Source organism: Fulvia fulva, chromosome 2 (assembly GCF_020509005.1).
Source record: "Fulvia fulva chromosome 2, complete sequence".
NCBI classification, from domain to species: domain Eukaryota; kingdom Fungi; phylum Ascomycota; class Dothideomycetes; order Mycosphaerellales; family Mycosphaerellaceae; genus Fulvia; species Fulvia fulva.
The window spans coordinates 545,180-559,680 of record NC_063013.1 but is presented as its reverse complement, the minus strand read 5'-3'; the positions used below and the strand labels follow the sequence as shown (position 1 = coordinate 559,680).

General features: G+C 43.1%; 2 protein-coding genes across 2 annotated transcripts; one reads left to right on the top strand and one right to left on the bottom strand.

Moving 5' to 3' along the window:
• Position 1: 1 nt before the first annotated feature.
• CLAFUR5_02476 (uncharacterized protein) lies at positions 2-835 on the top strand (the record flags this gene model as incomplete). Its single annotated transcript, XM_047901624.1, has 1 exon — positions 2-835. One exon carries the CDS (start codon positions 2-4, stop codon positions 833-835), a length of 834 nt encoding a protein of 277 aa, XP_047757978.1.
• Positions 836-1,110: 275 nt separating this feature from the next.
• CLAFUR5_02475 (uncharacterized protein) lies at positions 1,111-1,786 on the bottom strand (the record flags this gene model as incomplete). Its single annotated transcript, XM_047901623.1, has 2 exons — positions 1,111-1,584; positions 1,637-1,786. The coding sequence occupies 2 exons, from the start codon at positions 1,784-1,786 to the stop codon at positions 1,111-1,113; spliced, it is 624 nt and encodes a 207-aa protein (XP_047757975.1).
• Between the last annotated feature and the right edge of the window lie 12,715 nt (positions 1,787-14,501).

Below are 14,501 nucleotides of genomic sequence, written 5' to 3'. Positions count from 1 at the left end.
TATGAGATCTCAACCACTACCTTCACCTACTCGACTAGCCATCCTGCTCGTCTCACTAGCTACAATCGTCTTCACCCAACAATGCTACTACCCCGATGGTATCACATCACAAGCAAACGACGTACCTTGCAACGCATCTGCTGCAGTATCACCATGCTGTAACAAGCAAGACATGTGCCTAGACAACGGCCTTTGCTTACACGGAGGAGGGATCAGCCGTGGCAGCTGCACAGAACAGAGTTGGGGACAAGATTGTCCTCAATGGTGCAAGGAAGTCAACAATGCCTCTGGAATCGCTCTCCTCCCATGCAGCCCTTTTGGTAACGTCTTCTCATGCCAATGGGGCTCTTGCGACACGTCATTCCCCGTCAAAGGAACGTCTGCCGCCATCCTTAGGGACGCGCAGGTCAAGCCGCTGGGATCAACAGCGGCGATAGCGCTCTCTGCCACGGACATTCTGTCAGCGGCCAGTGCGACAGGTACTGCTTCGAACAGCACATCATCACAGTCGACCGCTACCAGGAATCCGAACGTAAAGTATACATCGGGCGATATGGCCGCGGTTGGAGCTGGAATTGGTGTACCATTACTAACAGCCTTGCTTGGGGCGATATTCCTACTTCCCAAGAAGCCGAGATTGCATAAGGAAGAGTCTCAGCCACTGGCGCCGGAGAGTCACTTGGGTGTGCAGCAAACATACCCGTCTGGGCAGTATGATCACAATAATTCGTATACCAGCTATGGATCGCGCCACGTTGGAGAGCTGGATGTTGGTCGAGAGGCTCAGGAGCTAAGCTCGCATCAGGCCAGTGAGCTGTATGTGTCAACAAGATAGATGAACAACTAGTATCTTTCTCCTCACTATCTCATCACACTGCGTTTGGAAGTATGGCAGTAGGGAAAGGTCCTGCGTCGAGCTTTGTTCGTTTACATCTACAGACCGCAACCGCTGGGATCCAGCCCGCGCCGACATCGTGGAAAGCATTCGTGAGCCGGTCGAATGGCACATCTCATCCTTGCACAACCACTTCTGCCATCATAGATACAAGCTTCCTGCGCCATTCGGCAGAACCTACACCATTTACCAATCTCCTTCCCTCCACCCACTTACTATCGCGAGAAATTCTCAGCCTCAAACACCTTGATCTGCGCCGGTAAGAAGAAATACAGCCCTCCACTTGGCAGCTGGCGATACGGATACACCACCCGATCCATCTCGACAGCAGGCGGCACACCGTCCAACGGCCTCTCGATGGTGATGGCTTGCACTCCCTTCAGACATACGATATCATACTCGTAAAAGATCGAGTGATGAGTCCTCCATGTCTTGATGAGGTGGAAGTAAGCCCTTTCCAACTTCTCGTGGACTGTTCTCGGGGGTTCTCTACGTGGGAAGAATGGATCGCGGTCAGGCTCTTCCGTCAACCCGATCTCGAGATCGCAGCCTTGCTCGCGGAGGGCGCTGTCGGGAGGTTCCGTCGACAACTCGAGCTCGCGGGGGCGGTTAGTCTGAAGCTCTTGCGCAAAGTCCGCGAGCTCTTCGAGACCGGTGGTGGATAGGAGAAGTGGTTTGGTCAGCCGAGTCTAGGAGCTAGGTTAGCTGAAATGCTGCATTACCTCGCACATGATTACATACCCTCTTTCTGGCGGGCGCGACAGTATCTGGTACGCTCGAGTCGCGCGATTGCAGTGCCTGGTCGTTCGCCGCGAGGATGCGGTCGATCTCAATGTTGCTGTGAGCGCGCTTTGCGGAATGCTGTTTGCTGCAGTTTGGTGGAGCGTCCATCTTGCTTCAGGTCGTGATGGTTATGCAATTGTGGACGGGCAGAGTCTGTGATGTATAAGATAGGAACTGAGGCGGAGCAAGTTCAGGTCGAGGTGTTGTCTCGAAGTGTCGTGGAGCATAGTGAATGCACGCGAAGGGATCGTCTCAAGTGAATGAAGCGAGATCTTGTGTCAGGAACATGTCACAACAGGAAGACGACCACCAAACATGGTTCGTTCTTCCGCGAAGGCATCTCTAGAAAGCTCACGAAGTGTTGCGAAGTCTCGTGCATATACCGAAAGCTTTGTAACATGCCAACCAAAGCAGCCCTGCGGCATGATTCACTCGTGCGCACTTCCTCCTACAAGTCTGCCTCCCAAGTCAGGCGCGGGCAACTACAGACCCACCACCTTCTATATTGGGGTTAGTGGATGTGGAGGGGTCTGTTACGAAGCGCCTAAGCGCAAGTAGGGCCCGAGGCCTAATTACGTCGCTATATAAGGCCTTAATTAGTAACTCGGATTATAATATTAATATACTTAAAATAGGCTACGATATTCTAGTACGTAGAAGCTCTAGAATCGATATAAACCTATCGAGAAATATAGTATATATACCGAATATAATACTACTACTATCTAAATAATCTACGCCGTAATTTTATAAAACGTTAAGCTTCCGTTTAACTACCTCTAGGCTATCCGTATATAAGTAAATAGTACTTCTATTATATCCTAAAGTATAGGCGATTTATAATAAAGACCTACTCTATAACCTCTTCGTATCCGCGCGTTTACTAAATATGCCTATTATATATAATAGCTCTAGAGGTAAATCTAAGCTTTATCCGCGCGTATTAGCCGTAAAGAAGCGAGAACCGCTATATAAATACGCGTACTTCTTTCTAAACTTATCTATATACTTCTATACGCTTCCTTAACTAAGATAATAAAGTCGTAGTAAGTAGAAAGGCGCTATAGGCTATCCTTTATTATTAATTATTAAGAATATATAGGCCGTAGGTTAAGTATATAGGTGTAGGTATGTTATATAACTAGGTCACGTGACTAGGGTTTACTAGCCTATAGGCTAGCAAATATCTAGACACCTAGTATCTACCTATACTAACACTAGCAATACTATATATAGATACACGCTATCCTATTAGATCCTTCTTCGTCTTTCGTATAATCCGCCGTCTTCTACTACTACGTAACTCGTACCTATTTAATAGGTTATAAGCCCGAGTTAGTAACTCGGTGTTTTACCCTTAATAAAGTCGTATTAGAGTTATTCCTCTTTAGAACAAAAGGAAGGTAGACTAGAGGCCGTACCTGCCTTATATAAGAAGCTATAGCCGTGCTATAGGTATATATAGGACGTAAAAGAGCCTAGTAAGGCACTATTAGACTCTAAGTTAGGGAGTCTATACTAATACCTTAGACAAGTAGGCGAGCTTACTAAGAAGAGTCGCTCTCCGGACATCGCGTTCGTATCGACTAACTGTTTATTCTAAGAGAGCTATAGTGTCTTAGAAACCCCCTCTACTAAGAGAGTTACGCTATAGTGTCTTAGTACTAATACGATCCTTACCGACCGACTTTCCTCCTCTTCCCGGCGGATAGCTATCCTCTCCGCTATTAACCTCGCGTTCGGTTTATCCTATTTCGATCCGATCGCGTACGACCGAATACATCCTTTTACCTAAGGGTAGCTAACCTGTCCCTTAACTTATAAAAATAGAGAACGTGACTAGGTTTATAAAAAAGAGAGTAGCACCTCTTCTAATAAGAGAGAACCACGAAATATAGTTCAAGCTAATAAGAATATACCTAGTACTATAGTAGGTTAACTAGGTCCTCGAAGACATTATTACGGACATTCCCGCTATAGCCCTATCTATAGCGACACCCTCTATATTATTAGAGTCATCCCTTCCTTTAGATTAAGCGATAAGGAAGGCATCGTATAGACGGCACAATATAACGGCCCTATATAAGATATATATCTATCTGTCGACAGATAACTAAGGGATAATATACGAGATCCGGTATACGAAGGAGTTATAGGAATAGGCTAAAGCTAAATATAAGAGAAGACTTCTCGCTACTAGAAGAAGTTTGCTTTAGCAATACACCAATTTCGTAATAATAGAGGACTAGTTAATAGATAACGCCTAGTAGGAGCTTAGCTTAATTATAAGGAGGGCTGTTTTTATCTCGCCTTAGTTCTAAGACATTAAGACTAAGGATAGAAAGATCTAGCAACTCTTAGTAGCTCTACTAGACTTGTTTAGCTCAATTCGCGATGCAATTAATGCCTAGGTGAGTCTCTTACTATAAGACATTCTTATAATTATTAGGGAGAAGTAAGAATCAATAATTTATTAAGGGATAGCTATGTTCGCTAAGAAGGGTTTCTAGGGTAAGCTTACGTACTATCTCTACGATAGTAACCATTTTATAAGCAAGTGTCTACACCTTTCTATAGCTTAGTAGGCTATTAGGAATAAGGACAAACTAGCTAGGGTTACCTACCCTACTAAGAGATAACCGTCACTACCTCGTAGGAGGTCATTATTACTAAACCTTCGTAATGTCCTTTAGGTAATAACGGACCTTATAAAGTAGATAAAGGAGAGCCGTAAGCTAAAGGCCTCCTCTAGTAAGAAGCCTATAAGGGCCTATACGACCTAGGAAGACGTATTAGACTCTAAGATACTATTAGAAGATAATAATGTTAATGAGGTTGCCTATTCTACTATAGAAGCTAAAGGTAAGTACCCCTCGTCCGAGTAGTTACTTAACTCTTATACTTCATTATATATAACTAACTAAGATTTACTATTTAGGACACTAAAGCCTCTTTAAAAGAGGAAGTGGATTAAGGTTAGGGGTGGCTATCTATAAGCTACATATATAGGAAGTGTAGTAATAGGTAGTCCTTCTAGAAAGCAAATTGTCTTAGAAAATGTCTTGTTTGTTCCTAGCCTTAGAGTTAGTCTTGTTTCGTAGAATTAGTTTAGCTAATAGTTTGCTATCTAACTCCCTAGTTTCAACCTTATAGAAAGATACGAGGCATACGAGGAATAGGCACGTCGACACGGCGCCCGTTTCGCCCCGGAAAAGTACTAGCTTATCTACTTTAGTAAGGCAAGAACCTACTACAATATATAAGTAACAGTAACTATCTAGGGTTACGTAACGAAGCCCTCTCCCGAATTACGAGTCCTAGAAATTTAGCTAGACCCTAAGCTTAGCTAGAACCCCTAGATTAGGAAAGCCTAGAATAGAGCCTAGGTTAACGAGGCTATAATAACTAGACTTATAACGTTAATATAGGGAGCTACGTTTAGTAAGGCAAGGGTTATATATAAGACAATCGTAAAACTAGTAATACTCTACGGGGCCTAGATATAGGGGATAGGAGGAGTAGGTAAACCGATCCCGAAGCGGATAGAGGGACCCCTAAACCGGACGTAGGCCGCGAACCTTAGACGGATACTAGGAGCCTATAAGACAACGCTAACGAGAGTAGCGGAGGTAGAGACAGGGTCCCCCCCGATTAAATATTATATTAAGGGAATAAGAATCTAATACGCTAGGAAGACGGCGGATGTTAGGGCGAGAGCCTAGCCTATAAGATATAAGATTAAAAGCGAGAATGTAGGTACGAAGTATAGATACAAAGGGTATAGTATAATTGCTATATAAAACGAAAGACGAAGAAAGTAAGAGAGGCCTAGGGAAGGCCGGATACTTATACGCGACCCTTACGAGTACGTGTCCCCGTATTAATAGGGCTAACCCGTACGAAGCCGCGCTTAGTAGCTTTGCTCAAAACCTTATTCTAACCTACCCTACGTTCCGAGTCTTCTACGTACTTCTTCTAGGGTCCTATAGTAAATATTACGACGTATATAATTCTTAGCGCTTATATACTAAGCTGGACTTTTACTTCTTAACGACTTCTAAGTACTCTAAGGCTCTTCTATCCCTACCTTCTATATACTCTATAGGGAGACTATAATAGTAGCCCCCCCGAACAAAGCTAAGTTCCTACGAAGCCGTAGTAGTTCTATATATCGAGGATGTTCAGCTTTAGTACTAGGCTTAGGCCTAATATTATAGTCGATATACTATTAGTAAGCCCCGTCAAAGAGCTTAGATTCGAAAAGCCTACCGATATTAACCTCTAGGCCGTCTACGCGGGCGTAGTATTCTTTAATTACTTAACAATTAAAGATAATATATTAGATAGGTTCCTATAAGATATCCTACTTAGGGTAACCTTACTATTCGACTTTATACTTAATCGGCGGTAGCCCTTTAATATCGTTAGGCTCTACGCCGATTCCCCGGATCTTACGGACGGTATAGTCGTTAGAAGGTAGGTTGACCGGCTCGTCGACTTCTACTTTATCGGGAGGACCTAGTATGTCTTAGTTTTGGTTTAGGAATAGGTCCTTAGCCGACGGCCGAAGGCGTACGGGATAGAAGACGTCGTAGATCTTTATATTCGTAGGAAGAGCTAGACGGTAGGCGTATAAACTAATACGCTCGGTGATCTTAAAAGGACCTAGGTTCTTCTAGCTTAGCTTCTTAGAGGGGCGGTCCGTCTTAATGTTCTTAGAGTTAAGGTATACTATATTACCTACTTAGTAGTCGGAAGCTAGCTAGCGACGACGATTAGCTTAATCCTCGTAGATTACTTATACGTATACTATCTCGTCGTAGACTTCTTTATAGATCTATAAGAGTATAGTAGCGAACTCGTCTACTACTTACTCGTTTACGTCTTCGGTAGGCGGGAGAGGCTCTTCTAGTTCTATACCTATACGAGGGTAGTAACCTCTCGTAGTATAGAAGGGAGAGTAGCTAGTAGTCTCCGAGTCCTAGTTACGAGTAGCGAACTCTACCGTAGGGATATACTAAGGCTAATCCTTCTAGTAGTAGTTAACGAAGTAACGAAGGACCTATTCGAGGATAGCGTTCGTAATTTCGGTCTAGCCGTCGGTCTATAGCTAAAAACTGGTCGAGAGGTTATACTTAATACCTAGGATAGTATATAGACGCTTCTAGAAGTACGAGATGAACTAGGAGCCTCTATTAGAGGTAATACTATCCGGGAGGCCTTAAAAGCGCTAGACGAATTCGTAGAATAAGCGAGTAGTCTCCTTTACGGTTATACTCTAGTACGGGATTATATACCGGTCCTTAGAGTAACGGTCTACGATTACTAGAAGGGCCTTTACCTTTACGCCGCTAAAGGTCTTACCGTAAGGAAGATCGGTAATAAAGTCTATAGTAATATACTTCTACGGACGATTAGGAGCCGGGAGAGGGTATAAGAGACTATAGGGACGGTGGCGGTTAGCTTTGGCTCTTCGGCAAGTAGCGTAGTTCAGCACGTAGCGGCGGACGTCCTTCTAGGAATGCGGCCACTAGTAATACCTAGCGAGGAGCTTGTGGGTCTTAGCTACGCCTAGGTAACCCCTAGAGGCGGAGTCGTAGACAATTTAAAGAATCTTAGCTCGGATATTAGAGCCTTCGGGCTACGGTACGTAAAGCTTCTTACGGAAGTAGACGATACCTTCCTAGAGCTCGTACTTAGATAGCGAGAAGCCCGGGAATATCCTCGCGCTAGATTTAAGGGCCTAAACTAACTCTTAGGCGTCTAGGTCGGTATCGTACGCTATTCGTACTCGTACTATAATGCCTTTAGATTGCTCCTTATTATTAAACCCCTTAAAGTCTAATTCGGATAAGCCGTCGGTCGTTACTAAGCCCTCTTTATTGTCGTTTAAGTCCTTAGCGTCCGAGGCGTATTCTTTAGGCTCGGATTTATTATTACTCTCGTTAAGGTAGGTAGGAGCGAGTACTAGAGTAGTAAAGGAAGCGGCGAGCGTAGGCTAGCCGTTCGATAGGTACTCTCGAAGCTCGGAAGAGAGGTTATACTCTTTAATAACTTGTTACTCTACGATTTACTAGCCCCCTCTTCGATTGACTAGAGAGTTACTAGGGCGGCGGGTAAGGGCGTCGGCTATCGAGTTAGCCTTACCGGGCGTATACGAGATTATAAAGTTAAACCGGGAGAGGAACTCGCTCTAGCGGGCCTAGCGACGATTAAGTAGCTTACTCTTTATAAAGTAGACGAGGTTCTTATAGTCGGAGCTTACTTAGACGGGTATAGTAGAGCCTTCGAGCTCGGGGCGCTACTCTTTAAAAGCTTTAACGATAGCGAGAAGCTCCTTATCGTAGATCTCGTAGTTATACTCCGTAGCGGTCATCTTCTTAGAGAGAAAGGCGATAGGTAACTAGGGAGATTTAGGCGAGCGGCGTTATAGTAGGACACCGCCTACTACGCCGTCGGATACGTTAGTCTCTATACGGGTCTCTAGTTCGAAATCAAAGTACTATAGAAGCGGGTTCTTAACAAACTTCGCTTTAAGTAAGTCAAAAGCCTCCTAGTATTCGTCGGTCTAGGTAAACTTCTTACCCTTACGCGTAAGCTTCGTTAAAGGGCGTACTACGCCCGAGAATACGTAGATAAAGCGGCGGTAGAAGTTAGTAAAGCCTAGGAAACCCTAGACCTCCTTAACGTTCGTAGGAGTATCCTATTCGACGATAGCGTCGATCTTCTCTTAGTCTAGCTTAATACCGTCTACGGTAATAATCAAACTAAGGAACTTGACTTCGGTCTTCTTAAACTCGTACTTATCGATATCGAGCTATAAGCCGGCGTCTACGAGCTTCTAAAGGACCTTATAGACGTACTCGCGGTGCTCCTCCTTAGTCTCGCTATAGACTAGGATGTCGTCGATATAGGTAGTATAGAACTAATCGAGGAACTCCTAAAGGATGTCGTTAATGAAGTTCTAGAAGGTACTAGGCCCGTTATAAACGCCGAAGGGTATAACGAGCGACTCGAATAGCCCGTAGCGAGTACGGAAGGCTATAAGATACTCGTGTCCTTCTATTATTCGTAACTTGTTAAACGTAGCGATAACATCGAGCTTAGTAAAGTACTTAGCCTTAGAGAGGCGTTCGAGCGTCTCCTAAATTAACGGTATTAGGTAGCGGTTCTTCTTTATAATAGCGTTTAAGCCTCGGTAGTCTACGTAGAAGCGTAGGCTACCGCCGGGCTTCTTAACGAATATAACGGGACTACTAGCGCTAGAACGGTTCGCTCGAATAAACCCCTTCTTTAGGTTTTCTTCGAGGTATCTCTTAAGGACAATAAGCTCTTCTCGGGATATAGAATATAGCGGTCCGAACGGTATCTCTATACCTTCTTCTAGCTTAATCTTATAGTCGTAAGGGCGATAAGGAGGCAGCTCGTCTATAGCTTTAGTATTAAATATATAGAGGATATAGTGTACCTAAGGAGGGGCCTTCGTAGTAGGGTCGGTAGGTATACGCTTCTTATCGAGCTTCTCGAGGGCGATGTCGATATCGCGGAGGGAGGCGGCGAAGACTTAAGCTTTAGGCTACTCGGTAGTAGTAGTAAAGGTAGCGGCGTTTACCTAGAAGATCTTAGTATACTTAGGACCGCGCTAAGGCGGCGGAGAGACGGAGGTGCCGGAGGAGCTTTTAGAGGGAAGCTTATAGTAAGGGAAGTCTAGTTGATAATAGGTTAGTATCGTCTAAACTAGGGGAGGCCGAGGATAAACTTCTAATACGGTAGGGACGTAAGGAAGCTAGTAATCAACATACGCTTGCCTCTAAGAGTGATTAACGTATATATAACATAAGTAATCTTACTAGTAGTAGTCTCCGTACCGTTAAAGAGTTTAAGGGTACGAGGGTACTTTAGTTCCTAGGGTTCGAGGTTAAGAGAGGTCGCGAGTTTATAGTCTATAAAAGACTCGCCTAGTACGCTAGTATCTATAAGAGTGAGATTGGAAGAAGAGAGTTTCTTTAAGCCGATATTTATATTCCTAATAAACGGTTAATAAGCGTAGTCCTTACCCGTCTCGTCGTATAGGTCTAGCTATACTATATTAATCCTTAACTTCTTTCCTCTCTTTACTTTTAGTAAACGTTATTCTTAGTCTTTACCGCGTCGATAAGGAAGACCTAGGCTTTTCCCTACTTAGCGGGAGTAGTAGGAGTAGGCTCGATAGCGCCGATAGCGCCGCGAACCGGGTTACGAGCGTTACGGGTAGCGAGCTACGGATAGTTAGCTACGATATAGCCTAGACCGCCGTAGTAGGTATAGAGTCCGGCCTAGCGACGGCGAAGCTTCTCTTCGGGAGTAAGCTTACCGTTAACGAGGCCCTAGACTCGAGGGACGGCGGTACTAGCGCTAAGATCTATAGTATTACCTATAGAGACGGGAGGGAGAGCCGTAGGAGCGGCGGCGCCTAGTAGAGTAGCGAAGTAGCTTCCGGGACTACGAGGCTAACGACCTTAAGAACGGGAAGTAAGGAGAGAGGCGGTATATTTTATATTAGAGTCGAGGCGCTAGTAGGTCTCGACGAGCTTACGGAAGCTTATAGTACCGACGTCCTTATCCTCGAGGGCTCGAAGAAGCTCTACTAATAAGCTACGGCGGAGAGTACTCTTATTAGTCTCTTCGTTATAGCCGGTAAACCCGATATTGCGGTTAAAGGCCGCGAGGTACTCGGCGAAGCTCTTGTTCTTCTAGAGGAGGTTATAGATAGCGTTCTAGGCGGTAGCTCTACGGTCTAGATTACTAAAGGTAGTACGGAGGTCCTATATTAAGGTAAGGACGTCCGGGTAGCTAATAGTCTACGTAGCGTTATTAATATAGTATTATACCTAAGCCGCGGCGTCTCCCCGAAGGAGGGAGAAGACGTACGTAACCTTATCCTTCTCTTACGAAAAGTAGTCGGTATTAGCTAATAGCTTAATAGTAAGCTATGTCTTAAATACCTCGAACTTGCTCTTATTACCGTCGAACTCGTCTAGGTCGTTAACCTTCTTAGAGAAGTACTAGTAGCGGTTATCGTCGGCGTACGGTACGAGGTTCTAGAAGGTACTTATAATACCTTAAAGGTATATTACTTAGTTATTTACTTACTCGACCTACTAGGCGGTCTCGCGGAAAGAGGAGACGGTACGGTTAATAAGAGCGTAGGCGGTATCGGGGTTAGCGTTTACCTAGGTACTAAAGGTAGCGGCGTTTAAGAAGGGGATATTAGCCTACTTACTAAAGTAGAATAGAGTATCTTAGTTATCGAGGTTAACACCTTTATCGGTAGCGTAGTCACCTATAAGGATGACTCGAGTAGTTAATAGTTTATTAGTCTTTCGTAATATTAGGGCGAGAGCCTAGTCTATAAGATATAAGAGTAAAAGCGAGAATATAGGTACAAAGTATAGATATAAAGGGTATAGTATAATTGCTATATAAAACGAAAGACGAAGAAAGTAAGAGAGGCCTAGGATACTTATACGCGACCCTCGTAAGTACGTATCCCCGTATTAATAGGGCTAACCCGTACGAAGCCGCGCTTAGTAGCTTTGCTCAAAACCTTATTCTAACCTACCCTACGTTCCGAGTCTTCTACGTACTTCTTCTAGGGTCCCGTAGTAATTATTACGGGGTATATAATTCTTAGCGCTTATATACTAAGCTAGACTTTTACTTCTTAACGACTTCTAAGCACTCTAAGGCTCTTCTGTCCCTACCTTCTATACACTCTATAGGGAGACTATAATAGCGGATTATCTAGTATAATAAGCTATTCGGGACTCTACGGAGAAGATCGCTAGGAGGTACGACCGACTACCTAGCCTTAGGGTACGTTAAAGCTAAAAGTAAGACGACCTACGTACGTTTAAAGTCGTTAAGCGAACCTAGGAGTAAATAGAGAGGAAGGAGGAGGAGGAAAAGGTACGGAGGAAAAAGGGCAATAAGGTAAAGATATAAAGCCTCGTAGAGTAGGTAGCGGGCTGCCTTTAGGAATAGGAATAGAAAGAGAATCCCCTATCGAATCGAGGACCCCTAGCCTTACGCCCCTTCTAGAGACATAACTACCTACTCTACCGTAACCTAATAAGGGCCGAAGTAAGTATCGCGATATAGATTAGGTCCGAATATATCGGGTTAAGGGCCTACCTATATAGAAGGAAAGTCCTAGACGTATATAGCCTAGTATACTAGTATAACTACCCGTTATAGAACCCGGAGTATATAATACTACAGTGCCTATAATAGGTAGAAGGACGAGGCTAGTAGAGAGCTAAGGTAGTAAGACGCGACTACTAGTTAATTGTAACGGACAAGCGAGACGTAAAACGGATAGTATAGTAGATACTATAGTAGGGATTTCTTAAACAGTTCGCGCTAGCTAGCGAGACGGAGGAGTAGATAGAGAAGAGGCGGGAGGTTAAGGGGGTATAGACAGGGTAGTTATTAGGGTAGGCCTATAACACTAGTATACCCTTAATAAGGAAAACATAAAAGAAGGCAAGGTTAAGAACGTATAGGAGAGGAGAGGGGGTTTTTACTCTATAATACGAGTTTCCCCTTTATAACTAGAAGTAGGTAGTATAGCTATATAGGCTAATAGGCTCCACAATAGTATAATAAACAATATATATATATATACCTAGTTTCACCCTAAAATCCTTATCTAGTAAACCCGTTGTCTAGACTAAACTTCGAGGAGGAGTACCGTTTATCTACTCGATCTTAGAAATTCTTAAGCTATAGTATACTAGTATACTCTCTTAAGAACGTAACGGCACCGCTATAGCTAATACTAAGTCTAAAGATTAGTAGGAGCTATAGTATAGAAGATGTATATACCTTAGTAAGGGACTACTAAGAAATCTTTATAGAGTTACTAATAAAAAAGATTCTATCCCTATTCCTTCTAAACACCTAAGTTATAAGGTATGCTCCCTTACTAATATAAGGAAGTTTAAGAGACCTACTATAGAGAGAGAAGGACAAAGGCTAGCCCTTGTCTCTATTGACATCTATAGGCCTTTTTAGGGCGTAGTCTCTAGGCTAGGATACAAATATTAGCTTAAGATTATAGACAACTTCTCTAGGAAGAAGTGGGTAATCTCTTTAAAGGCTAGGAGCGACGCTCCTATAGCCCTACGGGATTAGAAGGTCTAGGTAGAATAGTAGTTAAGGTACTTTCTATCTACGATCCGTAGTAATAGTATAAGGGAAATTCTCGCCTTACTAAAAGAGTAGGAGAAGGAGTTTAGTACTTAGATAGATATAACTAATACCTATAACTCTCTATAAAATAGATCTATAGAAAGGTCAATTTAAGCCTCTAAGAATATAGTCCGGGCTATACTTGAAGACTCTAGTATACTAATTGAGTTCTAGCTAGAAGCTTTATAAGTATAGACTATAATTAGAAACAGACTACCTAATAGTCCGATTATTAATAGTATTGCTCTTTTACTAGAAGAAGCCTTTACTAGCTAAGTACCGTTAGTCGACTATTTCCGCGTCTCGGGATAAAAAGCTATAGTCTATATAGACCTAAGAGCCTAACCTTAAGGCTTGAGGAGAGACAAGTTAATAAACCGAGGGAAAGAAGCCGTGTTTATAGGCTACTAAGAAAATACTATAAAACAATAGCTATTCTAGGATCCCGACATAAAAGCTATAGAAGCGTATAGTCACGTCGACTAGTTTAAGAATAAGAAGGGGGGAGATATAGATCTTGGTATTACCTTTACTAACTAGCCGAGTCGAGCGCTATAGCGTAATCCTATTAGGAGGAAGCCCTTTAGGGCGAAATTCTCCGATAGGGGATTATTAGAGACAACGTTACGAAGGCTAGGAGAAAATATCAAGGCGGTTTTAATACTATCGAAGGCCGATAGCAGTAGATCTATACAGAACCTACCTAAGTTGTTAATACTATAATAACCGCTGTTTATATAACTTCCCCCTCTCCTAAAGGACATTAGGGAATACTAGAAGTTTAGAGATTAGGGTACTCTAATAAAAGAAAAAGAAGATGTCGTTCAGTTCGGCCTATCCGAATACCTAGCGCTACCTTAGGTTATAGGTAATAAGAGGTTAAGGGGGGACGGAGATAATAACTCTAAAGAGTATAAGGCTAAATACTATAAGGCTCTTATCGCCTAGATATTCTATCTAGACCCTATAATAAGCTAGGTAGAGGAGATTCTAAACGACGTAGAAGAATATACATTTACTACTATTAGGTAGGCTATAGCCTATTAGTAGGAAGTGCTAATCCTAAAGTCCTATAAGGTAGCCGTAGGAGACCCCGAATAGGGACATATATAGAAAGAGGTAATCGAGAACGAACTTATCACCTTAGTAAGTAACAATACCTAGGAAGTAGTTATACTGCTAAAGGGTACGAATCTAATTACTTCTAGGTAGGTCTTTAATATATATAGAATAGGTACGAGTTACGTAGTAGTAGAAGACGGCGGATTATACGAAAGACAAAGAAGGACCTGATAGGATAGCGTGTATCTATATACAGTATCGCTAGTGTTAGTATAGGTGTTTTAGGAGGGACAGCTGTACTTAGGACTTGACTAGCAAGCCCTAATTACTAATCCCCCTAAGTACCTAATGTTGACCCTATGACCTGTATATTCTTAACACTCCTACTTAGGTCAGAAGGTCTTAAACAATCCCTTATATAAGCTAGAGCTACCTTACAAAGTTTTGAAACTGCTAGCTATTAAGGGGCTTAGTTAGCCTATTAGTAACTATGTCCTTTATGTAGTAGTAATCCACTATAATCTTCTTT